Source organism: Triturus cristatus, chromosome 8 (assembly GCF_964204655.1).
Source record: "Triturus cristatus chromosome 8, aTriCri1.1, whole genome shotgun sequence".
NCBI lineage: Eukaryota > Metazoa > Chordata > Amphibia > Caudata > Salamandridae > Triturus > Triturus cristatus.
Genome location: NC_140591.1, coordinates 1,420,808,171 through 1,420,834,560, shown reverse-complemented (window position 1 = coordinate 1,420,834,560; position 26,390 = coordinate 1,420,808,171). Strand labels below are relative to the sequence as shown.

The 26,390-nt window shown below is 45.0% G+C and overlaps 1 protein-coding gene across 13 annotated transcripts in view; it reads right to left on the bottom strand.

Annotated features, from left to right (window-relative positions):
* The window catches only part of PICALM (phosphatidylinositol binding clathrin assembly protein), a 592,332-nt gene that overhangs the window by 156,767 nt on the left and 409,175 nt on the right, over positions 1-26,390 (bottom strand). For all 13 annotated transcript variants that reach the window (XM_085623164.1, XM_085623165.1, XM_085623155.1 and 10 more), the window contains exon 9: positions 17,735-17,820. In XM_085623164.1, coding sequence (XP_085479290.1) covers positions 17,735-17,820 — 86 coding nt within the window. The remainder of the gene's footprint in view (positions 1-17,734; positions 17,821-26,390) is intronic.

Below are 26,390 nucleotides of genomic sequence, written 5' to 3'. Positions count from 1 at the left end.
GGCATGGTGTGGACACGTTGATTCAACGTGCGTACTAAAAGGGGAGAAGGCGGGGGGGGGGGGGCAAAGAAAGTTTAACCTGGTCTCTAAAATGCTTGTAGATCGTATCGTCGGTTGGGTGAAGGTAGACCCAGCGTTAAGTTGGAGCAAGTGCGGGGCGTCACACTCGAGACCAGCAAATCATGCAGTACACCACCTTAGGGTCAGTGCACCATGGATGCAATACTGGCATGCCAACGTCAGGACGTGGTCTGGGCGATGTCCGACCCTCAAGGGATCGTGCGTACAACTCAGACCCACAGTCCCAACGCCGGGTCTGCCAGTACAAAGTGAGACACATGGAGCACGTTGCCTTCAGCTAGAGTGCTGACGGTTCCTAAAACGTAGGTAACCAAGCCGCCGTCCGCGAGGTGTTCGCTGCTAAACACCTCAAGCGTTGGTGGGTCTTACCATTAGTTATGGCATCAAAGGTTGTCACGAGGGCAATACTTATAATAGCTTGCGCCCACTCGGCGGGGGACCTAACCTGCAGTGCCGGTTCCGGGAAGGTAACTGCATGCCCGGTTCCGGCAGCTGATATCCCAGCGGAAATGGCGCGAAATTAGGAGGCACTAGGGTGCTGACCAACTGACAACCTGTGGAGTTCGGGTGGCGGCCATGATGGAGGGAATGTTCGCAAAGTGGAGAGCCATCTTGTGAGTGCGTGTTAGATGTAATACCTATCGGTAAGGTGGAGGTATTCGAGGAAATTACGTCCACAAGTAAGGCCGATTACTATAAGGTGCTCTTTGTGTTGGAGATGTTCCCAAAAGGGGTAGCGTGGATAGGCAGCTAATCGCATGGCAATGAGTCTGAGATATCATGTTGTGCTACGACTGCTATAATATTTCTTGGACCAAGGTAGACTAGCATAGTATCATCCTGGAAACGCACCTTCCCTGGGGTAGGGAAGCATTCAATGCGATAGATTAACTATTGCTCTAGTTGCGTTTGATAGCTAACTCGTGCGTCGAGGCTACCATGTGCAGTCGTGCTATGTCGGGCTCGCATGTGCAGAGTGATTTAAAAAAATGCCTGTGAAAGCCTCGACGCACGAGTCAGCTATCGAACGCAACTAGATCAATAGTTCATCTACCGCATGGAATGCTTCCCTAGCCCACGGAAGGTGCGTTTCCAGGATGATACTATGCTAGTCTACCTTGGTCCACGACCTCGTGACAACCTTTGATGCAATAACTAAAGGTAAGACCCACCAACGCTTGAGGTGTTTAGCAGCTAACACCTCGCTAACAGTGGCCTGGTTACCTACATTTTAGGAACCGTCAGCGCTCTAGCTGAAGGCAACGTGCTCCATGTGTCTCGCTATGTACTGGCAGACCCGGCGTTGGGACTGTGGGTCGGAGTTGGGCGCTAGATCCCTTGAGAGTCGAACATCGCCCAGACCACGTCCTGACACTGGTATGCTAGTATTGGTTCCATGGTGCACTGACCCTAAGGTGGTGTACTGCATGATTTGCTGGTCTCGAGTGTGACGCCCGGCACTCTCTACAACTTAACGCTGGGTCTACCTTCACCCAACCGACGATACGTTCTACAAGCATTTTAGAGACCATGTTAAACTTACCTTGGCCCCCCCACACTTTCCCCCCTCTTTCCCCTTTTAGGACGCATGTTGAATCAACGTGTCCACTCCATGCCGCTACCCGATGGGACCAGTCTTGAATAAATTGGAGGTGAGTGGCAACATCCGAAACCGACTGGGACTAGGTTTTACTTTACTTCACTTTGCTGCACTGCTGCCTAAGTGCCTTTTAAATGAATTACAGTGTACCACATGCGCCGTACATACAATTCACCATTGCACATGTAATGCCTTAAACCTCGTAATGATGCTCTTAATATATGCAATGGTAACGCTAATAGGTGCCACTAAAATGCTTTGGTAATTACACAATCCTCACAGGATTAGTCATGTTGTAAATGACTGTTTTTATGTTTTTGTTCTTTTATTTTAGATTGGCTACTGCACCCACGAACACCACAGGCCACTGGTGCTATCATACTGGTAATATCTAGGTTACTACACCCCATTATCAGTCACTTAGTGTAGATTTCAACTCCCAAACTAGGTCCTGAAGAATTGCCGCCCGATCCTTCTTAGGACAACTAGGGCAAGAAACATGTTGACCGCATGAAACATAGCGCAACTGCCTATAACATCACTATAGACAGTCGCCACTACTCTTTTTAATCAGGGTGGGAGACAGGATTATTAAATTAGTTGCCCTGATCCTCCCGTTTCCTGTTTTAACTCACTTGGTCTTTTTAGAAACCACAACACAACACTTCTACACTTTAGGGCCCCTTACACACACCTCACCATACGGCAAGGAATAAAGGATCTCCGCCAAAGAGCCCCCAATCAGGGTGCCCATCGGGTATTGCAGCGCCGACCCGACAAGGAGCATGCCCACCCCACATTCTATTTATGCATCTGACAGGGTTTGGGATTATCTAAGATCACCACAAGCTCATACCAATAGAATTCTCTCATGAACTCCAAAATGTCATTTCAGTGCAAGCTCTGTTCCTCGGCTATAAGTTGGCTGTTGAGTGAGCTGCTGGCAGAATAGACCATTGGTTAAATCTGCATGATGTGCTGATTCATGGAAAATTCGACTTCGAGCCATTTTTAAAAATTACGTGCTGGTATTCTGTATTGCGACTGCTCAAATAGATCTAAAGCAGACTCCATAGACTGATGGTGGCCCAAACTTTTAGAACGGACCCTGGCATGTAGGTAATTCAGGTGAATGTCAGTGCCATCTGCAATGGGCCCTTAAACCCCATTTTGACACCGCCTCAATTATATCACCTTCAGTTTCATCAGACTGGCATACTGGATGTGCGGCTATATATTAAGGACCCGCGTAACTCACTGACTGAAACCCAAAAGACACAACGCCTCTAACAATCCATTCACATAAGGAACAATACGGTATCCTGCCTCTTAATGCCCAACAGTCTCCTGTACAAATTCTTGGCAGCCAAGTAAACTTCACTCAACAACAGGAAAAATAAGACATCATAGGCAATGTTTCTTCGTAGAAGGAGGGAGGATTAGTAGTTTCAATGAGACAGAGTAAGAGTGTATGAATCCCTCGTCCTGTGCCACTATGGTACAAGGTCAGTCATTGCAAGGCAGCTATGTCTCTAAATTTGTTGCAAACATCATGAGCACCAATATGTCATTGCAATACAGCTGTCCACAGAAAGTAATACAGCTTACATCAACAATGATCAAGCTAATACCGCTTGTATTGCCACAGCTAATAACATGGCTAAAGTCCAGGGTGTTCCTGCCTAGCAATGCCAATCCAGAAGAAGGGTGCTCCAATGCCGATATCGTAACACAGGTACTTGTCTGGAATAGGATCTGAATTTAAAACATATGGAAGTCATTTTACTGTGCTCTCAGCAAAGATGAGCTTTTCTGTAGCAACTGTGGGACCGACGCAATGAGAAGTTGAACGATTGTGAGCCTCCACCAAGAAACTGTGTCACTGATAATTCAATAAGCAAACAACTGTGCCATTCCAAAATGTAACCCCTAATTCCGGTGCTACACAACTTTTCAAATGAAGTTTCAGCTTTTTTTTACTAAGCGTACCAAAAATGCAGCTGTGGTAGACCCCCAAGCAATTCACCCCAAATCTGTCACTCATGATCATAAAGGAGGAGTTAAAACAAGCACAGAGATGATTGGGAGAAGAGACTGATGATCCTGCAAAAATCAAAGATGGCTAATTCTAATGACCAAAACAGTGCTAGAACCCTCGCTGATAATAACTACACCTTTGCTGTATTCATTTATCTCCCTTTCCCATTAAGTGCGCGACTACAAGGCTGCCCTCATCCCATCCTCCATGAGGTCTAACTTTCCAGAAGTTATGGTAAGAGTTAGTGTGCATTTCCAAGTATGCGTATGAACTTTAACAAAGTCACATTGTGTTCCTTGCATGTTTTAAGAATGATACCACACACGCACGCTTTTTCAATGGTGGTTATGCTGCCACATGAGTGGCGTAGCTGGTTTTGGAAGGCCAGCAGTCGCCGGCTGGCCCTGGGTTTTAAAATACATGCCCCAGTCACTGGGGTGTTGTACTCTGTTCTGTCAAATGTAAGATTATCAGTATATTTCAATTGTGTATATAGATGTCTTCTTTCTTTATAGGACCCTATTATGGTTAAAGCGCAATATCAATTCTTACCTTGACTAGCCATTAGGAGCTGGTATAGCATATATGTGTGTGCAATGAGAGGATTCACATAGGGACAAGTAGGATTCTGGTCCTGAGAAAAATCCTGGACCTCTTTGTGGGCCTATTTAGGGGTCAAACATGTCAACCTAGAAAGGACATGGGCTGCGTAATTAAGCCTCAAGTGTCCGATTGGTTATTTTAATCATCCCTGCGCCACCCCCCCTAATAAAGGCACAGTGCTGATAACAGGTATGGAGTTTTTTGCCTCCTGGACCGCCCATTCCCCAGATCACCTCTGAACAGTCCCTCTATCTACGACGAGGGCGGCCCACCACTAGGGCATTCTCTGGCTAGCGCAGGATGGCCAATGATACAGGACACCTAGAAGGTGTGTGAGGCCTTCCTGTTCTTTTTTGGAAATACCCTCTGGGTCCTATCTCCGGGTACTGCGGCGCAGATAATCCTGAATTGGGTAAATTGCTAACTAATGAGAATGTCCAACACCCCTTCTTGAGAGCCCAATATGCAGTGGTACGTTTGTTTTTTGTGTGTTTGATGGCCTACCCTACTGATCATAAATTATGATATTGCACAATATGTATCTTGTTTTGAAGAACAAGATAAGAAATTGGCAGGAAGACAAGAGCTTAGAAGTTTGACACAGAGGTGACATCAAGAAAAAATACCAATATATATTGCATGTATTATTTGGGATCAGAACATATTCATTTTTTCTAGATCGATAGTTGGCCACATGTGGATAAACTAAAAAGAATTTCAAAACTTGCATTTATGAATTTATAGACTACATACATTGATAAGAGATTGGCATAACAGAATAAATAAAAGGCAAAGGATATTTGAAGTTGAGGTTATTAAGCCTTATTATAAAGTGAGCGTCAGAGCTTCAGCACCCACAGAAGTGAAGGGATACTATTTTATAATATGAAAAGCAATAGTGGGGAGATTATTGTCCATTGGGAATAGAGCAGGTATATTGCTTTCATAAACAGTAAAGCACAAGTTACTTACCTTCGGTAATGATATATCTGTAAGAAACATTAGTTAGTTAGATTCCTTACCTTAGAATATCCCCAGGCGTCAGGTTGGATCCGGAAAGATTTTTCGTCAGCAATACCCCTGCGTCGTGATCGCCGGAATGACGTTGTCGGAGTACTTAGAAGCCGCCCTCGTGCACTGACGTCAGTTCTGTACATAGCTCTCCGCGCCAGGAATGCAGAGCCATGCAAGAAACCGACACTGGTGCCATGAAACTAGGGCCCTGAAAGGGATGACCTTAACCCTAGATATCGGTTCGCAGAACGGGGAGGATGGGTGGGGCGGTAAGGAATCTAACTAACTAATGTTTCTTACAGATATATCGTTACCGAAGGTAAGTAACTTGTGCATCTTAAAGAAACACGTTAGTTAGATTCCTTACCTTAGAATAGATACCCCGGCAATACCAACCCCAGTGGTGGGTCTGCGAACCAAGATCACACCAGGAAGTCCTGGAGAACGGAACGGCCAAAGAAGCCATTTCTCCGGACTTGGCTGTCCATGCAGTAATGCTTGGCAAACGTGTGCAGTGAGGCCCAGGTAGCTGCCTGACAAATGTCCTGCAGAGGGACTCCCTGTCCCAGGGCAGTAGTAGCCGCTGTGGCCCGAGTGGAATGGGCGCGCAGCCCCATAGGAGGATCCTTTTTAGCCAAGGAATAACAGACCTTAATGCACAAAACGACCCAACGAGAGATGGTTCGCTTGTGCACTGCCCGTCCCTTCTTAGCGCCAACGTAGCCAACAAAGAGTTGGTAGTCCACCCAGAACTGTTTCGTGCGGTCCAGATAAAAAGAGAGCGCCCGTTTTGGGTCCCAGACGGTGGAGCCTCTCTTCCTCTTCCGAGGGATACGGAGGCGGAAAGAAGGTGGGCAAGGTAACGGACTGCCCGATGTGAAAGGCAGTACAGACCATAGGAAGAAAAAAAGGACGAGTCCTCAGAACAACCTTGTCCGGATGGACAGAAAGGAAAGGAGGTTTAGATGAAAGAGCCTGGAGCTCACTCACTCTTTTGGCAGAGGTGATGGCAACCAGGAAAGCGGTTTTAAGAGTCAGAAGACGGAGAGGGCAATCATGAAGTGGCTCAAAGGGAGTGCACATCAGGAAAGTAAGAACCAGATTCAAGTCCCACCGAGGCATCATGAAAGGAACTGGAGGAAACATGTGCGTGATGCCCTTCAAGAATCTATTGACAACAGGGGACTTGAAAAGAGAAGGCTGATCGGGAAGCCTCAAGAAGGCTGAAACAGCTGAAAGATATCCCTTGATGGTACCCAGAGCAGAGCCCTGCTGGGCCAGGGAGAGGATAAAGAGGAGAACCTCAGAAAGAGGGGCAGAAAGGGGATCCACAGTCTTTGCTGTGCACCATGCCACAAATTTGTTCCACCTACAGGCGTATACCGTTTTAGGGGAGGGACGCCTGGCTGCCAGAATGACATCACAGACTTCAGGAGGCAAGTCAAATGGCATCAACTGCTGCCGCTCAATTTCCACGCATGGAGGTGGAGGCTGGACAGGCTCGGGTGGAGGACCGTCCCCTGCTGCTGCGACAGAAGGTCCCCCTGAAGAGGCAGTCGAATCGGGGGATTGATTGACAGACTGAGTAGCTCGGGATACCAGTATCTTCGTGCCCAATCCAGAGCCACAAGGATGACCTCGGCCCGGTCGCGCCTGATCTTCTTCAGCACTCTGGGCATAAGTGGTATAGGCAGAAAGGCATACAACAGACCGCAACTCCACTCCCAAAGAAAAGCGTCTCTGAGCGAGTGCCGCCTTGGAAATTGCAACACGCAGAACTGATGACATTGCGCGTTCTGTTCGGTGGCAAATAGATCTAACCAAGGCTCTCCCCACTGCCGAAAGAGACCTTGCAACACGTCCGAGTGCAGACGCCACTCGTGATCCATCATGCACCGGCGGCTGAGTTCGTCCGCCCTGGCGTTCAGAGAGCCCGCCAGGTGTTGAACCACCAGGGTGATGCCCTGATGTTCCAGTCATGTCCGGAGGCGCAGAGCCTAAAGGGTCCACGACCCCACCCCACCCTGTTTGTTGCAATACCACATGGCGGTGGTGTTGTCCGTGAACACCTGCACTACACTTCCCCGGACAGAGGGAAGGAATGCCTTCAGTGCAAGCTGGATCGCCCGCAGCTCCAACAGGTTGATATGGAGCCGGGACTCCGCCGGAGACCAGAGGCCTCTGACCTCCGCCTCTCCCATGTGGCCCCCCCATCCCAGGAGGGACGCATCCGTCACCACTGTGTGCTCTGGTTGGGGTAGGGAGAGGGATCTGCCACTGACCCAATCGCGGTCCATGAGCCACCACTGCAGTTGTCTTGCAGTGCCCTCCGAGATCAGGACGTGGTCGGACAGGTTGCCCTGATGTTGAGCCCACTGGAACTTCAGGTCCCACTGCAGAGCCCGCATCCGCCACCTGGCGTGATGTACCAGCAGGATGCAGGAGGCCATCAGACCCAGCAGCCGTAGGGTCAACCTGACCGAAACTCGGAATAAAGGCTTAAAGATCTGAATCAGAGCCTGAATATCCCAAACCCGCTGTTCGGGAGGATAGACCCGAAACTGCGCCAAGTCCAGAACCGTTCCGATGAAGAGGAGCTCCTGGGAGGGACTCAGATGTGACTTCGGCACGTTGATGGAGAACCCCAGCGAATGCAGGAGGTCGGCCGTAGTCTGGTGGTGGGAGCTGACTGTTCGGGGCGAGTCCGCCTTCAACAACCAGTCGTCGAGATAGGGGAAGACTGGAACCCCTAATCTGCGCAGATGAGCTGCGACCACCGCCATCACTTTCGTGAACACCCGAGGGGCACTGGTGAGGCCGAAGGGGAGCACGGTAAACTGAAAGTGCTCGTGGCCTACCGTGAACTGCAGGTAATGCCGGTGGACAAGCAGGACGGGGATGTGGAAATAAGCGTCCTGCAAGTCCAACGCTACCATCCAGTCTCCAGGGTCTAGGGCAGCCAGAACCTGAGCTAATGTCAGCATCTTGAACTTTTCCTTCCGGAGGAAGGCGTTGACACCCCTGAGGTCCAAGACAGGGCGTAGGCCCCCTTTGCCCTTCTTGGGAACCAGAAAGTAGTGGGAGTAACAACCCCGTCCTAAATGTGGGCCAGGAACGCGCTCGATGGCCCCCTTGGCCAAGAGAGCCGTAACTTCCTCCTGCAGAAGTTGCAAGTGATCCCCCGACATGCGGTGGTACTGCGGTGGCATGGCTGGAGGGGTTACCTCGAAGGGGAGGGAGTAGCCCCTTCGGATGATTTGCAGCACCCACTTGTCCGAAGTGATGGTACGTCAGTGGAGCAGGTGATGGCGAACTCGGATGCCCACTGGCGTGGAATGGGCCTGAAAGCTTGGACTAGGAAGGCTTTGAGGCGGATGCTGCAGGTGCAGATGTGGACTGACCTGCTCTCTGTCCCCCTGCTCCACCATGGCGGTATCCACATCCGCGACCGCATTGAGACTGGTCTGCGGCCTGTGGCTGGACAAACGTGCGGGGGTGCCCCTTCCTTGGCCACCAAAGGGGAAAGCAGAAGTTTGCTGGCGCTGGGCCAACAGACCCAATGACTTGGCTGTAGCTCTGGAGTCCTTAAAGCGCTCCAGCGCGCTATCTGCTTTGTCGCCAAACAGGCGACGGCCATCAAAGGGCATGTCCATGAGAGTGCTCTGGACATCCCCCGAAAAGTTTGTGGACCTCAGCCAGGCGTGACGACGAATCGCCACCATCATTGCAATCGTTCTGCCCAGCGAGTCCGTGGTGTCAAGTCCACATCTAATGAAATATCGTGCTGCATCCCGCCCCTCAGCAAGAGCCTGGGCAAGCCGTGTCCTGGCCTCCTCTGGACACTGGAGCAGCACGTACCCCACCGTATCCCACAGAGAGTGGGTGTAACGGTCCAAAAGGCATGCGGTATTAATGGACCGCAACCCAAGACAGAGGGAGGAAAACAGTTTCTTGCCAAACTGTTCCATCCTTTTGGATTGCCGGTCCGGAGGTGCAGACGGGAAGGCGATTTGGGACATGGAGACCTGGATAACCAGACTCTCAGGGGTGGGGTGTACGGACAGAAAGCAGAGGTCGCCCGGAGCTGGGCGGTGGCGCCGGGCCATGTTTCGATCCACAGGACTGTGGAGGGCTTGGACCAAGTGCCCATCAGAACGTCGGTGAGGGCCTCAAACTGCAGCAGAGGCTCCGAAGAGCTTACTGGGGGTTGAAGCACGTCAGTGAGGAGGTTAGTCCTCACGGCCGCTGCAGGGAGCTCCAGGCGCAAGGCCTGGGCCGCCCTGCTCAGCACCACAGCATACGTAGCACCCTCCTCCGTAGCCACGGAAGGAAGAGAGATGAAACCAGTGTCAGGCGAAGTGTCTAGACCACTGATGTCCCCCAGCTCATCTGCCCAGTCCTGACTTAACTGGCACTGCTGTGCCAGAGGGTCCTCAGACCCCTCCCAGTCCTCCCCTTCATCCGTGTCCTGATAAACAGGCAGAAATGACAGAGCCAGGTCTTAGGTGAATTCACCACCTATCGACACCGGAGACGGCGCGAGCGGTGCCGCTCCGACGTCGGACCCAGACCGGGGCTGAAACTCGGGGCGGCGGCGTCCGGGGACTGCACCGGGAGCGACACCATGGGGATCGGCACCGGCGGAGGAGTCGTAAGGTCAACCGGTGTCGGTAGGGATCCAGGCCTGTATCCCACGGGGGCCTGCGGCGTCGTGACCAAAGTCGACGACGGCGCCGGGGCCGAAGCCGCCGGCTCGCTAGGACCCCCAGTCGGACCTGCGGGGCCCGGAGGCGCGCCGGCAGACCTCGACGGTGGGAAGAGAGTCCTCATGGCCACAAGGAAGTCTTGAATCTCGCCCGGAGTCGCATCAAGCCCAGGGACCGGAGGGAGTGGGGCCGGAAGCGACTCCTGCGACTCCGGCGGAGCCACGCGGGTGGTGCCACCCGAACCCTCGGCCGAGTCGCGCGACCGGCGAGGGGAGTCGGAAGAGCGATGCCGCTTCTTCTACTTCTTTTTGCTATACCTCGACTTACCTGAGTGCGAGTACTTGGATCCCGACGAGCGGTGATGACTGCGGCTCTGCGACCGGTCCCTCGAACTCCTCCTCGACCGGCGCGGAGCCGACTGCCGGATCTCGAGGAGCTTGCGGGACCGCTCCCGCCTAGATTTCGACATCAAGGCCAGGCAGTCGGGGCACGACTTGTCATCGTGGTCAGCCCCAAGACAGTAGAGACACCGATAGTGGGGGTCGGTGGCAGTCATCACACAGCTTGAATCTGGGCATCCCTACCGGCACCAGGAGTCAAAAGTCAACTCGAAAAAGATAGACAAAATGTCCAAAATGTTAGTCAAAAAATGACTAAGGGTATGCTCTTCCTGGATCTGCGCTTGCTGGCGCAGAAAATAGAAGAACTGAAGTCAGCGCGCGAGGGCGGCGTCTAAGTACTCCGACAACGTCAAACCGGCGATCGTGACGCCGACGACGGACGTGGAGTCACAGACGACGCCTACTGACGCGCAGGGGTATTGCTGATGAAAAATCTTTCCAGATCCAGCCTGACGCCTGGGGATATTCTAAGGTAAGGGATCTAACTAACGTGTTTCTTTCAGATTGATATTTTAACCAGGGAAGAGGTAGAAAAGGATGTATTCCTTCAGTATGTATTGCTAGCTTGTATAGATTACTGGAAACCAAAGCCACCACTGGTAACAGCCGGTCTGTGGAGCTTTAGAAGAAATTAGTTTTCGGGGTAGCCCTGATTCAGCATGCCATAATGAACTATGATGTATATGGAAATGCAACAGGTCAGTACAGAGCTATTAAACACATGTACTGAAGCAAAGAAAGAATAATCCCACATCAGACAATATCCCTATATTAGCTAACATTGTGAAATTAGTGCTAGAGGTAGCTCTGATTCAGCAGGCCATAATTAAATATGTGATGATGTATATGAAAATGCAATAAGTCAGTGCAAAGCAAAACAGTGCAAATGCACATTTACTGAAGCAAAGAAATGTACGAACTCCATATCTGCTAATATCCCTCGTCAATATGGATAGCAAAATAAATGGAAGACCAAAGAAATTAGACTAACCAGAGTGATCTCAAGACCGGTCTCTCTGGAACAACACTTGTATGTCTCTGGGTGACCTGGGTTAAATCATACTAATCAAAAAGTGGCTATATTAGAGCTTGATGGACTTACTTCAGAACATCTCAGCTTAATACTATTTTTAGTTCGAGCTTTCGAGACCTCTTGTATATACTTTAGAATATACTTCTTTGTGGGCTTACTACTTTTTATTGGTTTGTTTCAGTGTCCTTTAAAAATTCTTACTTGCTAGTGGTCAATCTTTCCTATTTGTCCCTTCTTTTCAATCCAGAGCAACAGTGCCCCAGCACTTGTACCCTTCCACTTATCTCATTGTAGCATTTGTTTAGGGACTACTTTTGCATTACTCTAAGCATATGACCAGAGCGCTTGATGTTTTCAGTTGCTCTGAGCTCCGACGTCTGTTTATTTTAACAGGGCTGTAATGCTTGGTATCTCCGTGCATCTGCTGAGTCCTACTCCCCGGTGTGCCTGCAGAGGCACTTAAAATCCCCTCCTCGACTCTCATCTTCCTGGTACCTATCCTCTCCTCCCCACGCCGCCCCCCTCCGACCATGCTTTTTTTCCATTTTCTTAGAAAGCCCTGGTGTTTTAGTTGTCACCAGCTCACCCTCCCTTTAACTCTGCGTGGTGTCCCCAGCCTGCTCCTCCAGTTGGCCGGTTCTGCCTTTAAATCCTGACGTCAGTGCTCTGGCGTTGTGTGACATCAGAGGAGGCACAGGCCAGGCATGCTGTGTATTATGTGAACGCATTCTGGTACTGTAGTGTGTGCCTTGCTGAAAGGCCCTGCACCTTTAGAGGTAAAATAAAACTGCCTTTCTTCCTCCTGTAGATCATGCCACAGTAAACAGGTAGACGCGGCAAATTCACCTCTAAATACTAGAGGCTGTGGTTCTGCTTTTTTCACCTAGTTAAAAATCTGTGTGCCAAAAGATCAAGAAAATTCAAATCTGGATAAAACATAGGAATGGGACGAGTTAGCAAGAAAGTCGGGAGTAAACGAAAGAGACGTTTAGACAAGCCTCCATTTGCTCCTAGAAAGATGTGTGCAGGAGCCGGGACTCCGGTTGTTGCAGCTGCAGACAGGAGTGATCCGAGGCGGCGCTGAGCGGGGGTTTTATTCAGAATAAATTGCTTGTAAAGATCACAGCCTTTCATAAACCACACGGATATCTAATCTGTGTCCTTTCAAAGCGTCTGTCATGTTACATCAGAGAGAGAAAAATGTTACTCTTATGCTTAGTCAGGGGTAACACAAGAGAAACTGTGGGACCCGGAGCAGAGGTACGAGCCCAGGTACACACACCTGCACTGTCAGCGAAAGTGCTGGCCATTACTGCAGACAGCAGTGAAAGTGCGTGCCTCCGTGGGCTGTCCGAAAGTGTGAACTATACAGCGACCCGCTCGCTGCAGGCACGAAACATTGTACACGATAAATGAGGTCTTTCAATATTATCTTTGGCATGCTGCGTTACTGAGCAGTTATCCTCACTAACCAATTACAGAGAACCCATAGCTATATTTCTGCAAACAAATAAGATGCATGTAATATATGCAAGAGGTCATGTTAATTTGTTTATATTTTATAGTTCTTGTGCATTTTATTTTTTAGCTGAAAATCATCCATTGACAGCTCCCATTCCAGTGCTTGACATGAACAAATGAAAGTGCAGGACTCAATGTCTCAGGGTACCTGTCTGCTAGCGAGAAGCATCGGTCCTCTTCCACTGCCTGGCTCCATCCCTCCTGAGAAGTGCTGGTGCGCTCCCTTGCATATTAAAGGCGCGCTGGTGCGCTGTCCTGGCAGCACCACTACATTTACACAAATGCCCCTTCTTTAAGACCATGGCTCAGTTGCCTCGAATGCAGTCCCATGGGACTAGTCCTCATTTTATACCTTGATAAAACTCAAAACAACCCTGAGAATCCTGGAGAGCCTGAGAAAGTGTATTACAAACCGAAAGGGGCATCAGTGTGTCACCTTTTACATATCAAACTTAGGGCCTCCTCATGAGAGTGCCAGATGTGCAGCAGTGATACTGGGCGGACCGACCTCTCCAAACCTGCCTGGTATCCCCACACCGAAGTCTGACAATTACAATGTTTACTGGAATGGGGGTTCACAGCAGGGACCTGGCACCATTGGGTGCTTTTCTGTGCAGTTTGTGCGGGTTCCACAGAGAAAACCACTGACATTCAGGTGGGAAAGGTCTGGGTGAGGTCACAGGAGAGTGAAAGGATTTCAGCTAGCTAGTTTCTGAAACCTATTAGCCATGCGCCTGCAGGGTTTTCAGGCTGAACAGGGCAAGATATGCTGGTCTAATGTGACTCTTAATGCACCTACAAGGCGGTGTCACACTCTACTCATACTTACACTAAATAAAAGGCAGTCTTGGCTACTCTGGAGAACCTGGGCAAACAATCAGTTTTCTATCATTTGTTTAGCGGCGAGTGTGTGGACACAACTCACCCCTGTTCTAAAATTAGAGGGATTCAAGTGCAAGCCATTCCTTATCCACTCATTTACTAAAACTCAGATATAATTTATATAATGCACTTGATAAGTAAATGCATACATTTTGGGGGCATGTTACTGATGAGGTTAGCAAGTGTACAATTTACTAAGGGTGAGGACACACCATGCTTGTGAAGAGAAACAGGAACCAGGTGCTTTATAATCATCGCATATTGAAAGGTAGCATGCGGATAATTATTTCTGTGTGGCTGCATCTGCGTCCAGTACAATACACAAGCCACTAGGTACATAGGAAATTAGTCAGGTTTTATCTGCATCAATTCAAATTTTACATCATTGTTGACACTGGCATAAGTACTAAAGCTGGTTCTTTGTGAATCACTTCCTGGTTTCAGTACAGTACGAGCCACTTGTAAAAAACACACAAACAAGCAGGAAATGTGGCTTGTGTGCCGACAATAAACCAAAAGTCTCCTTCTTACATTAGCCGTGGGAGGTAGCTACCAGAGCACGGTATAATGCCAGCAACTTAACTTAAAAATGTTCTTTCCCAAAATACGATATATAAATAGATCTTCTGCTCTAAATTGTCATTGTCACATTTGTGGGTAGCCTGTGTTCCTTAAGGCCCTGCTATCCCGCCTGCGATGGTCTTGCAGATACTTGGGTGGTTCGACAAATATGTAGAGGAAAGGGAGCTGGTCAGTGGCAATGTTTTAAAATTATCATCAGTAATTCTGCTATTATGATCATTACCGAGGCGAAGGAGATTCCAAGATGGCAGTTCCCATTAGCTGGCATCTTTGAATTTTGAGTACCGGGGTGTGAGAGCTTCTTGAAGGTGTGGGCATGCACCCCTCTACTCTGAGGGCAGGGAGGTCCATGCCTACCCCACTCCAGTATGCTAACATGATGTGCTTATGATGTGTATAGATCTGAGGCACAGGAGGAAGGAAACATGCCAGTCTGTGCAGTGAACTTTACATCCCTGTCTTTACTAAATCATAGTTTTCAGGGCATCAAAGGTCTTTATAGTGTCAAACCTATGACCTAGTGCAGCCAGTGTCTAGATTTACGCTGGAAATACCAGAGGATGACCACCTCACTCCATCTCATCAGACAGGGTTTACAAGTCCTGCCCTTGCCCTGCACTATTTGAAGAACATTGACCCCATATACACTCGAGAGAGAGAGAGCTAAGGTCTTATAACCTCCGTCTAATGAGGATTCCGAAGTTCTTGAAGTCACGCTGCAGAGGAAGCTCATTCACAGTCCTTACAACCACGCTTTGGAACAGTTTGCCATCCAAACTGTGTGGTTGCGGGCTTACAGCTGTCACCCTGTCTGTGTTGGTGTGCACACTTGCTTCAGTCGCAGTGTCTGTCGTTGTGCACACTTGCATCTGTCTCGGTCACCTAGCCTCTACTTTCCTAGTGCTGGGGTTTGTGATTTATTTCACTCAGAGTATAGGTTTCGATACTTCAAAACTCATTATGATTTAGCCTTTTGTGTGTCTGTGGTCAATAAATTGTATGCAGTAAAGCGGAGAACTATTTCGCACACTTTTATAAACCTCTGCAAAGTCATGATCTATGGGCCCCGAATTTCACTGGCCAAGCTACGCCCTTAATTCACTAAAGAAAGCTGTTGACTATCTGTAAAGCTGTAGCATTCAGATAACTAAGAAAGAAACTAAATGACAGCGTCAAACCATAGGCACACAAATCCACCTTACAGTGACCATGTTACAGTCCTTCAGAATATCACCACTAAATACTATAACACACAATTACACTTCACAAAATACATTCAAATTCGCAACATGCCACATAATTCTACACCTTATACTACTATTCCACGCCACAGAATACCACCCCAAATCACCCCACATAAATTCACAACCAAACACACAACTGAATGACATGCAATTCTAAACCACAAAACATAATTTCACTCCACATAATACAACTCAGAGCCACATAATCACACCCCACATAAATACACTCTCTACACATACCAGCAATCTACATAAATGTACTACACACCAAGACACATTATTCCAATAAGCATAATTTCACCAAATGCCACACAGATCCACACCACAAAAATGAGTCTGTGGCCTGTTCTCCCATACTTTCTCTCACACTCTTTCTGCTCCTCTGTCAGGAGTTCATTCACCACTTCATACACAAACTACCTATCCCTCTCTACCTTTTCTATCTATTCTGTGCAGTTCTCACCCCATCTATTCCCATCCCACATAATTCCGCTACACACCACAATTTCACCCCACACAATTCCACAACTAACAATTCAAATTCAACCCACATAATTCCACTACAAAGTACATGCATCCACTCCTCTCCAAACCAAAATACATGGGTAAAAGACAGTCAATTACAAAGACAATAGCTCAAACTCTCTCAAATGCAAGACCGATTGCATTGCAAATGCTTGTTTTTACTGAGCGAGTGTTCCATCAGTGCAGTAGGTTTTATGTACTGGCACTGGATTAATATATGGTTTTATATGAAAGTCTGTTGGGAGTATTACATTTCTGCATTGTGGATGAAAACCTAAGATATTTATCGATTCAGAACTCCGTAAGTAAATTATAATACACAAAGGTACTGCTCAGCTCTATTCATAGAGCTTTTTGGTGCACTCAATATACAAGTAGCACCAGCTTGGACACAAGACAAATCCAATCCACACACCACTTTAAACTGATGACATTACTAAATTCAGCAACAAACCAGCAATTGCCATTTTGGCGACAGAAATGTTTATGTATCAGGATGGACAGGACGAAGGCTACAACCACAATAGTGAAAAATCTCATATTGTGTGCCGCCACAGTATTCCTCCCTATTATAAAGTTGTAGAATATCTAGGGGTGTTACTCTATTTAGACACTGACAACAAAGGGAGAATCAGTTTAATGACACTACTGGAGAAATTAGCTCTTCAACTCAAATGTATTATTAATTAACCAATATCTTCGCCAGTCAGGTACATTTGACATGAATGGTACTTGTGCCTAAAGAACTATCTATATATTACGACCACTCCTTTTTTCTAACACGAGCCTGGCTTGATCGCTTGATCAATTAACAAAAACTGACCTCTAACTTTGTCGGAAACACAGGAAGAGCCTTGAAGTTTCATAAAGGCGACAGCGGATGTTCCCTTCCAGAAAATAAATATCACTACTGGGCTACTAGAGCAGTTGGCGTTAGGTGGCTCGATGGTACAACAAAATATCTGAATTTGGAGAATATAAAATCTTGAGATTTGATGGCGACTAAGGTCTGGCGCGGCACAGGAACTCAGGAAAACCAATGCATCTTTACAATTAATTGGTAACCCAAATATGCAGGACAAACAAATACATTTTTGGAAACAATAAGTACATGCAATTCACACCAGAATTAATTTCAATTGGCAAGATAATGCTAGATTACCTCCTTTAACAGTGTGGCCTGAGTATCTGAGTGCAATACTTTAATGCCCATTCTGGCCTAACCCCAACTCCACCAGCCTTTGCTCACCTTAATAATGCAAGATATGATGTCCTGCGCCCTCTCCCACGTGGTAGAAGTTTAGAATGTAAGGTATACAGCCATAAAGCAGGTTCTATTTACACCTAGTGATAAAAGTGATTAAATAAACTGCTACAATAAAACTCAGCCATCAACACATTAAGTAAACCAATGCTGTCCCATCTCTGAATCTATAATTAAGAGTCGGAGGAAAACATGGATTTCTAACTGGACTCGCTCTTCAGCAAACAAATGTAAAAATACCTGCTTGCAGCTGTGGAATCTTTGATTTTCTTTCCCTCTAATGAGGCTAAATGTTGCTCCAGTGCATCGAGAAGACTGCTTGGTGCCTGAAAAAAACAGAAAAGGAAACGTATTCTTATGTCTGCAGTAACATGGCAGTGTTGGTCCATAAATCCACTTCCCTTATCATTTATTGAACACTTCAGGCTACTTTGTGACTTTACCAGAAGCTAACAGAGGCGTGACCAATATCCTCACCACACTCACATACCATGACACTTCCTCCTCACAATTAAAAACTATGAGAGGTAGGTCAGAAATACTAATAAGACTGTAATCAGACACAGAAAAGCTCATTGTTGATAGTCGAAAGGACCATGACTACCAGAGTTACCAGAACTGTATACCTTGGACTTACTTTTATGCCCCGCGCTCTTGTTTGTCTAGTTATTGAGACTAAATTATTAATGGGAAAATATAACTAAGCAAAACTGCGAGACTATAGTGCCAGCTTAGATGAGGCCTTACAAGTGTTAGAATTAATGTTTCTTTCCAAACATTCTAATGTTTAAAAGATAAACAGACTATCCTGGGTTTACTGATGTTACCACGTATGCATTTTCAATGCATCTGCCTTTACCATGCAGTTGGTATAAATAAGGTAAGTGATATAAATATTTATATATTATATATATATATATCTCTCTCTCTCTCTCTCTATATATATATATATATATATATATATATTTTTTTTTTTCACCAAATTCCTCCAGGAAGGAACCACTGCACACCAAGGAAGTTATATGATTAGGTTTTTATTCTTTCCATGCAAATTATCACCAACTCCACCACCAACGCGTTTCAACCACAATCGGTCTTGCTCACGGTATGTGAGTCCTTTTTCAATGTTCTTTATTTATAGTGATACCCATATCGGCCATTAAGAGGAATTATGGGATTTGTAGTTCCTGTTCACATATATCATTTTAGCATGTTTGCGATATTTTGATGTTATTGCAATATCTCTCTTCGGGGATTTGATTATATCTGTGCAATCTGGATATTAACATTGTGTCAATGTGAATAGTGTGTCTGATTATGTTATGTTACATGAAATTAACATGTTTTATATTTTATTCTTTGTTGGTGGTGGAGTTGGTGATAATTTGCACGGAAAGAATAAAAACCTAATCATATAACTTCCTTGGTGTGCAGTGGTTCCTTCCTGGAGGAATTTGGTGAAAAATTGAATCGAGGACTGGCCCGTTCTCGACACTGGCACCCGCTATGCAATAGCGCGCTCTCCCTTGGGGCCGTTTGACGAGTCGACATTGTGAAGAGAGAGGCGCCCGACATTGAAAATCCAGTGAAGCGGTGACGTTATACGAGACTCGGGAAACTGTTCAAGACGAGTTTCGTAATTGATTTGGAGTCAGTGGCTGTATTGGGAATCCAGTACATCAACAACACAATCATTTAAGTCATCACACTGTGATTATACAGCGAGACGAACGCTGTGACAAACTAATAGGAGGAGTTGTTTGAAGTCCCGTCTGCGGTGTGGAGTATCCAACGGATCGGAGTCGGAGGACCCCGCTACGACGGAAAAACACTCAGGTAGGCGGCTTCTTCTTTTCTCTCCCCTATTGAATTGTGAATGTCGTAGCCTGCACCGTCAGGATACATAATACCTGAACAGATGCAAAGGAAGTTAAAGGGCAAGTGCACACCATATAACCAGTGAACCACCGAATGTGAGTCTCGGCGGATAATTATATCATTAATTAACATGGAAGCGAGAGCGGCGAAACGCATGCAACGAGCGGAAACCATGTTCACAAGAAAAGGCACAACAACACAAAAAGAAATAACCAGTGACCAGGATATCAGTCAGAGTAAAAATCTCAAACAACTTTTTATCCAGCTTGAGAGACTATTGAAAAAAGAAATCACTAAAAGTTGGGAAGTGATAACGTTAGAGAAATATATCGAGTGCGATCGAATACCAAGAGGACTGAGAATTTTCACGCTCCCTAATCACCCTGACACCAAGCCTAAGATGCTAGAAGAATGGGGGAAGAACAGTATGCAGTGTTCAAAAAACATGGTACTGATTGTAATCAAGTACGCCAAAAAGGATATAGAGGAGCTACATGAGAACATCAGCAAACTTGAATCGCAGATTACCAGTCTCAATCAAGAGGAAGAAAGTAAACAATTGCGAAAAGACATGGAGAAAAACCTAGATAGACATGAAAACGAGGTGGAACAACGAAAGCAGAGGAAGTTCAGAAGAGATCAACTAGACTATGAAACAGGAGCGATCTTAACCTTTGCTCGAAGATTTGAAGTTTTGAAAGAACAAATGGGGAAGAACTGAAAGGCAGCACTAAACGTACCAGTAACTAGTGGATCAGAATCAGAATTAAGTGAGGAAGAAAGAACAGTAAGAACAGGACACTTTACTTTTTTAGAAGAGATGAAGTTGATGTACATCGATCAAAAGAACGCGAGAGGCCAAGGAAGAGGACGAGGCCGAGGGAGAGGAAGAACTTATCACCAATCTTCAAAAGAAGGAGAAAAACGAGAAGAGGGGGCGGAACAACCAAAAAGTTACCCGCTACGCAATCGTTTGAAGAAATGAAAAAATCAACAAAGACAAAAGTGAATCTAATCGTGAACCTATCCGACTACAAATTAAACTCCCACGAACAAAATGTACTGAACAAAGGATTAAGCTTTTGCCCAGAACAACATCATAATCATGTAGATACAAGAATCGATATCTACAAATTTGTGAGAAAACTAAAACTTGCCAAGTTCTTCAGTAAATTCCCGAACACGAAAAAAGCTATTGAAAGTAAAGCAGCACCTGAGACCAGTGACCTTACAATAGAAGATATACCTGTCCTGGTTACTGCGTACGAACTAATGACAAACAATGATGATGTAACTGAATCTCTAGCCCTACAACAGTTACAAACATGCACTGACAAAAGAGAACCAACTGCTTTCAAATCTAAATCCAAATTCTGCCCTGTGCTTAGTCCTGGTAACAGAATAGACACCTTTCATGATCTAGTGGTTGGGGATCTAGAAACACTGACTAAAACAAACAACAACCACAAGAAGGAAAATCTAAATAAAATGGAAAGACTTGCAATTGACACCTTGATGAAGAATGATAAAATCATAATCAAACCGGCAGACAAGGGGGGCAATGTAGTCATTCAAAATAAAAATGACTACATCAAAGAGGCCAAAAGGCAACTGGATGACCATAAGAACTATGCCAAACTAACTAATAATCCACTCAATGATTTAACATTAAATCTAGGATTAAGAATTAAGAAATGGCAGGAGGAGGGACTGTTGACACCAGAGGAATCCCTCTTTCTAAGCAATGACAGTCCAGTAATGCCCACAATGTATTTTTTACCAAAGATACACAAAACCTTAATTAATCCCCCAGCCAGACCCATAATGTCAAGTTGCAACTCACTCTATGAAAACATCTCAGACTATGTGGACTTTTTCCTTGCACCACTTGTTACCAATTTAACATCCTACATAAAAGACACGGGGGATTTTTTAAGAATCCTTTCTGATCTTGGCTGGCATAAAGGATACTATCTCGTAACAATCGACGTAGTATCACTATACACTTCCATCAAACACAGTGTTGGACTACAAGCTGTTGAGTATTTCTTGAAACAACGTAGCATACGACAATCCAAACACACAACAATGCTCATGGAAATGATCGAACTATGTCTCTACAATAATATCTTCATTTTCGATGGCCAAATATACTCCCAGCAGTGCGGTACTGCTATGGGAGTTTCATTTTCTCCTAGCTACGCCAACCTCACGATGGGGTGGTGGGAGAAACTGATAGCCTGGGATGAGAGAAATGAAACATATACTTCCAGAACAGAACTATGGTTACGTTACATCGACGACCTTTTCCTTATTTGGAGTGGCAGTCTGAGTGAATTTGAAGAATACATGAACATCTTGAACACAAATGAAATTGGCCTACAATTCACTCATAACATCAGTGATCAAGAAATTCAGTTCTTAGATGTAACGGTATACATAGAAAATGAAGAAATTAAGACCAAACTATACAGAAAACCAACAGCAACCAACAGCATTCTACACGGTGAAAGTTTTCATCCTCCACAACTGAAGAAGAGTATTCCGTATGGAGAATTCTTGCGTATGAGACGCAATTGCTCCGATGACTTGGAAATGGAACGAACATTTAAAGAAACAGCAATGAGATTCCATCAAAGAGGATACAATGAGAAAGACATAAAACTGGGTCAAGCAAGAGCAAGAGCAACACCCCGAGCACAGACTTTGAAACATGCAAAAGAACAAAAAGAAGAGAATGCCGTGATTCGAGTAGTCCTTACATACAGCAAAGAAAACCACCAAATAATAGACATCCTAAAAAAACACTGGGGTATCTTGAGAAAGGATCCAGACATTGGTCCAAAAATTGGCAACTATCCAAATGTCTCATATCGGAAGGCACCCTCCTTAAAAGACAAACTGGTTAAGAGCCATATGACGACCATCAGCAAATCTAAGAACTGGCTGGAGACCAAACAGACAGGCTTTGTACGTTGCAACACATGCAAAGCATGCAAACACGGCATGAACATGAAAGAAACAGTGGACTTCATGGGCAATAAATTTAACATCTCTGAAAGGATCACCTGTGAATCCACATACGTAGTATACGTCATTGTCTGTGGATGCGGACTATGGTACATAGGAAGTACTATCTGCCCCCTGAAGAAAAGAATCTTGGAACATCTGAGGGCGGTACAAAATGATGATACCAATTATGCAATTGTGAAACATCTAAAAATCCACAAAGAGAACATGAAACAGACCATAAAATACTTTGGATTAACAACAGTCCCTAAAAACGAACGTGGAGGAAATAGAACATTGAAACTAAGAAGATTGGAAAGCAAGATGATGATACGCTTTAAGACGAAGGCCCCTTTTGGCCTTAACGGCGATGAAGAGCTACACAGCCATCTATGAGCCTACTGTACGACATGTACTAATATTGAACTTATGATGAAGGGGCAATTATATTAGACACCCATATCTGCAATCATCCAAACAAACATAATATGGCCACACGGGCACTAAGCCTAAACCCTGTTGGCAAAAATGCACTAAGCAATTATTCTAGTATCAAAGGTTGTAACAAAGAATAAAATATAAAACATGTTAATTTCATGTAACATAACATAATCAGACACACTATTCACATTGACACAATGTTAATATCCAGATTGCACAGATATAATCAAATCCCCGAAGAGAGATATTGCAATAACATCAACATATCGCAAACATGCTAAAATGATATATGTGAACAGGAACTACAAATCCCATAATTCCTCTTAATGGCCGATATGGGTATCACTATAAATAAAGAACATTGAAAAAGGACTCACATACCGTGAGCAAGACCGATTGTGGTTGAAGCGCGTTGGTGGTGGAGTTGGTGATAATTTGCACGGAAAGAATAAAAACCTAATCATATAACTTCCTTGGTGTCCAGTGGTTCCTTCCTGGAGGAATTTGGTGAAAAATTGAATCGAGGACTGGCCCGTTCTCGACACTGGCACCCGCTATGCAATAGCGCGCTCTCCCTTGGGGCCGTTTGACGAGTCGATATATATATATATATCTATCTATATATATTCACTTAAAAAAACCATAGGTTTCACACATGTTATAGTTAGGTGGACATTTCACTCGTAAAAAACCAATGAAATTCCCCCATTATAGTTAGTTGAGATAACAATAACTCGCGCGCCCGCAATCCTCTGCTCATGACGTCACATATTACATCACTCATGACATGGTCAGTTGCATCACTCATGACATCACTGATGACATCATCCTTGTGATAGAGTGGCGGTCGCGCGAGTTATAGTTATCTCAACTAACTATAAAGGGGGAATTTCATTGTTTTTTTACGAGTGAAATGTCCACCTAACTATAACATGTGTGATACCTATGGTTTATTAAGTGAATTTGCAAGGTTTTTTAAATGCTTATTCCTAACTATAACGTGTGTGAAACCTATGGTTTTTTCAGTGAATTTGTACGTTTTTTTAAATGCTAAGTTATGTATTTCTTATTATATTTTTTATATATTTATTTTACAATAAACTACGTTTTAAAATTAGGTTTTTTTTTATGGTTTTTCACTGTGCGCGCACCCCGCGATTAAAAAAAAAAAAATTACAATGTTTTTTTCTGCCTTCGGGGTCCTTCAGGGACCCCCTGACAAAGGCGAGGGGGTCAGGAACTCTCTACCCTGCCCCCTTTTCACGTTCGCCACCTTCCTTTTTCACGCTCGCACTCAAAACAAACAAAATGGCGGCCGACACTTCCTGATTTCGACCGATTCGAACGTTGACTGACATGTAACCACCAATCAGAATTACGCTCGCGCACGTCAGGGTGCGCGCACGGTGCCTGCACGGTTCGCAGCTATAGATATTTATGTACTTTAACTGCAATTTTCTCAGGAACTACTGAACAGATTGACTCCATATATGCAAAAGGCACATCCCTGACCGGAGGACTACCTCTTTGCCAAATTTCAAGTAATTCTGTTCAGCCGTTCGGGCTGTACCTTCGACTAAAGGTCCTATGGGAAAATGCATGGGGAAAACGCGTTTTGGGACCCCCCCTTTTTTCTCGGCCCCCGCTTGACGAATCCCCCGAGAGCCCCATTAGTTTTGAAACTTTCGCGAGGATTCGTCAACCGGCGCCAAAGTTATTCAAAATAGAATTTTGAGATTTCCTATGGAAACACGGTCCTAACTATAACTATCTACTGGCAACCGCCAGTAGATAATATATATAAATATATATATATAGAGAGAGAGAGATAGATATATATAGATATATATATATATCAAACAGAGTAGTTACTGAAGCGGCACACTTACTGCTGGTGCAAGCATTGGGATATGACTAATTAGCCCCAAGATATTTGTAAACCAAAAATAATCATGCTGCACTCCACATTGATTTAATTGGCAACAGCAACGTCTCCAAAACACTACCAACGCATTTCAACCCTTGCGGTCTTGTTCACGGTAGCTGAATAGATTAGCAATTACCACCATGTACTCAAGTCTTTTATACCCAAATAGGCATTCTGGTACATGTAGTAAAATTGTTGATAACCTTGCAAACATTGATGGATTGCACACCAATCTTTGTGAAACATAAGGCTATCCTTTGAAGATCTTATCGAGGTTCACGCACTGAGGGATTTTGGAATTAATTATTTGGTGTAGTGCCGATGTTCTAATCTCCTGCGCCACTCCTCCCATCTTTACTCTTTCTGAGATCAGTGTTAAAAAGTTTGTGCTTTGGTCATTCCTCCCACACCACTTTCATTCACAAAAAGGTATGGTTAGAAGTCCGAGTAACTCGTTAGGCACTAGTAATTGCTGTTAATGTCAAAAGTGAGTCCGTACCATACACCAGGTACACAAGCGTATTCTGCAGCATATACAAGCGATTAAAAACTCTGACAAAACCTATTCGGTGGTATGCTATTTTAATACAATGCATAAAGAGAAGCTACTCCAATATTTTGTGATTTATAATGTTCCCTGAGTTTTGAGAGGAGGCAACAGAGAGAAAAAGTTACGACAGCTAGAAACAAGATACATACTACTTGATAGTAAACATCCTACGGGTTTAAATATGGAGCAGGATCTGCATACATTTCTCCAACTCTCTTTAAGATTTGAGAAAGAAACACTGTAATATTTTTATTTGTTAATATAATTAATAATATTTTTTTTGTGAGACAAGGAATGTAGGATGCTTAATCATGTCATTTTCACCCACTTGGGTATAGTTACATTAGTGTTTGATTTTTTTAAACTAATTTAGTTCTAGGTGGCTTGGTATAATGAGATAGATGCAATAAGCTTCAATTGAAAATGTTTTGTCTGTGGTCTTAACTCCACTTGGAACTAATTGATTTTAATGTATCAATTTTGATTTGTTTCTTAACTTTGGGTTTGAGTTTATGTGGTCTGCTTGACACTACAAGTGAAAATATGTACTTTATGTCCAATGAAATGTATAAACAGATTGCGGTTTTAGAAGGCTGTGCAAAAAAGAGATACATGTAATGAGTTTTGATTGACTTAGTTCGAATGTTGTGTGTGCGGTCCTCACTCCACTTGGAGTAATGAGACTTTAAATTGCATTTAAATTTATCAATATTTATTTGTTTACCAACTTTGGGCATGTTGACTAACTGATTCCGAGCTGACATGGTTTGCTTGCTGCCATTTGTGACAATGTGGACTTTGTGCTAACGAAATTTGAACAAAATAGCAATAATTCTTTTGAAAAAAACTGATGTTGTTCTGTGCTTTATAATTTGCCAATTATTTATTTTGGATGACAAATTTTTATTTATATGCGGGAGGTAATGAGTTTATTTGGAAACTTCATACTTCTATGTCTATTGTGAGTCACAAGTCACATGTCTTTATATAATGTGAAGAAAATTATGTTTCTTTATTGTGGACAAGGCTGTCACGAGCGGCTGAAACATGTTGAGCGGCAACTCCCAAGCGAGAGTTCTTGGCAAAGCTCA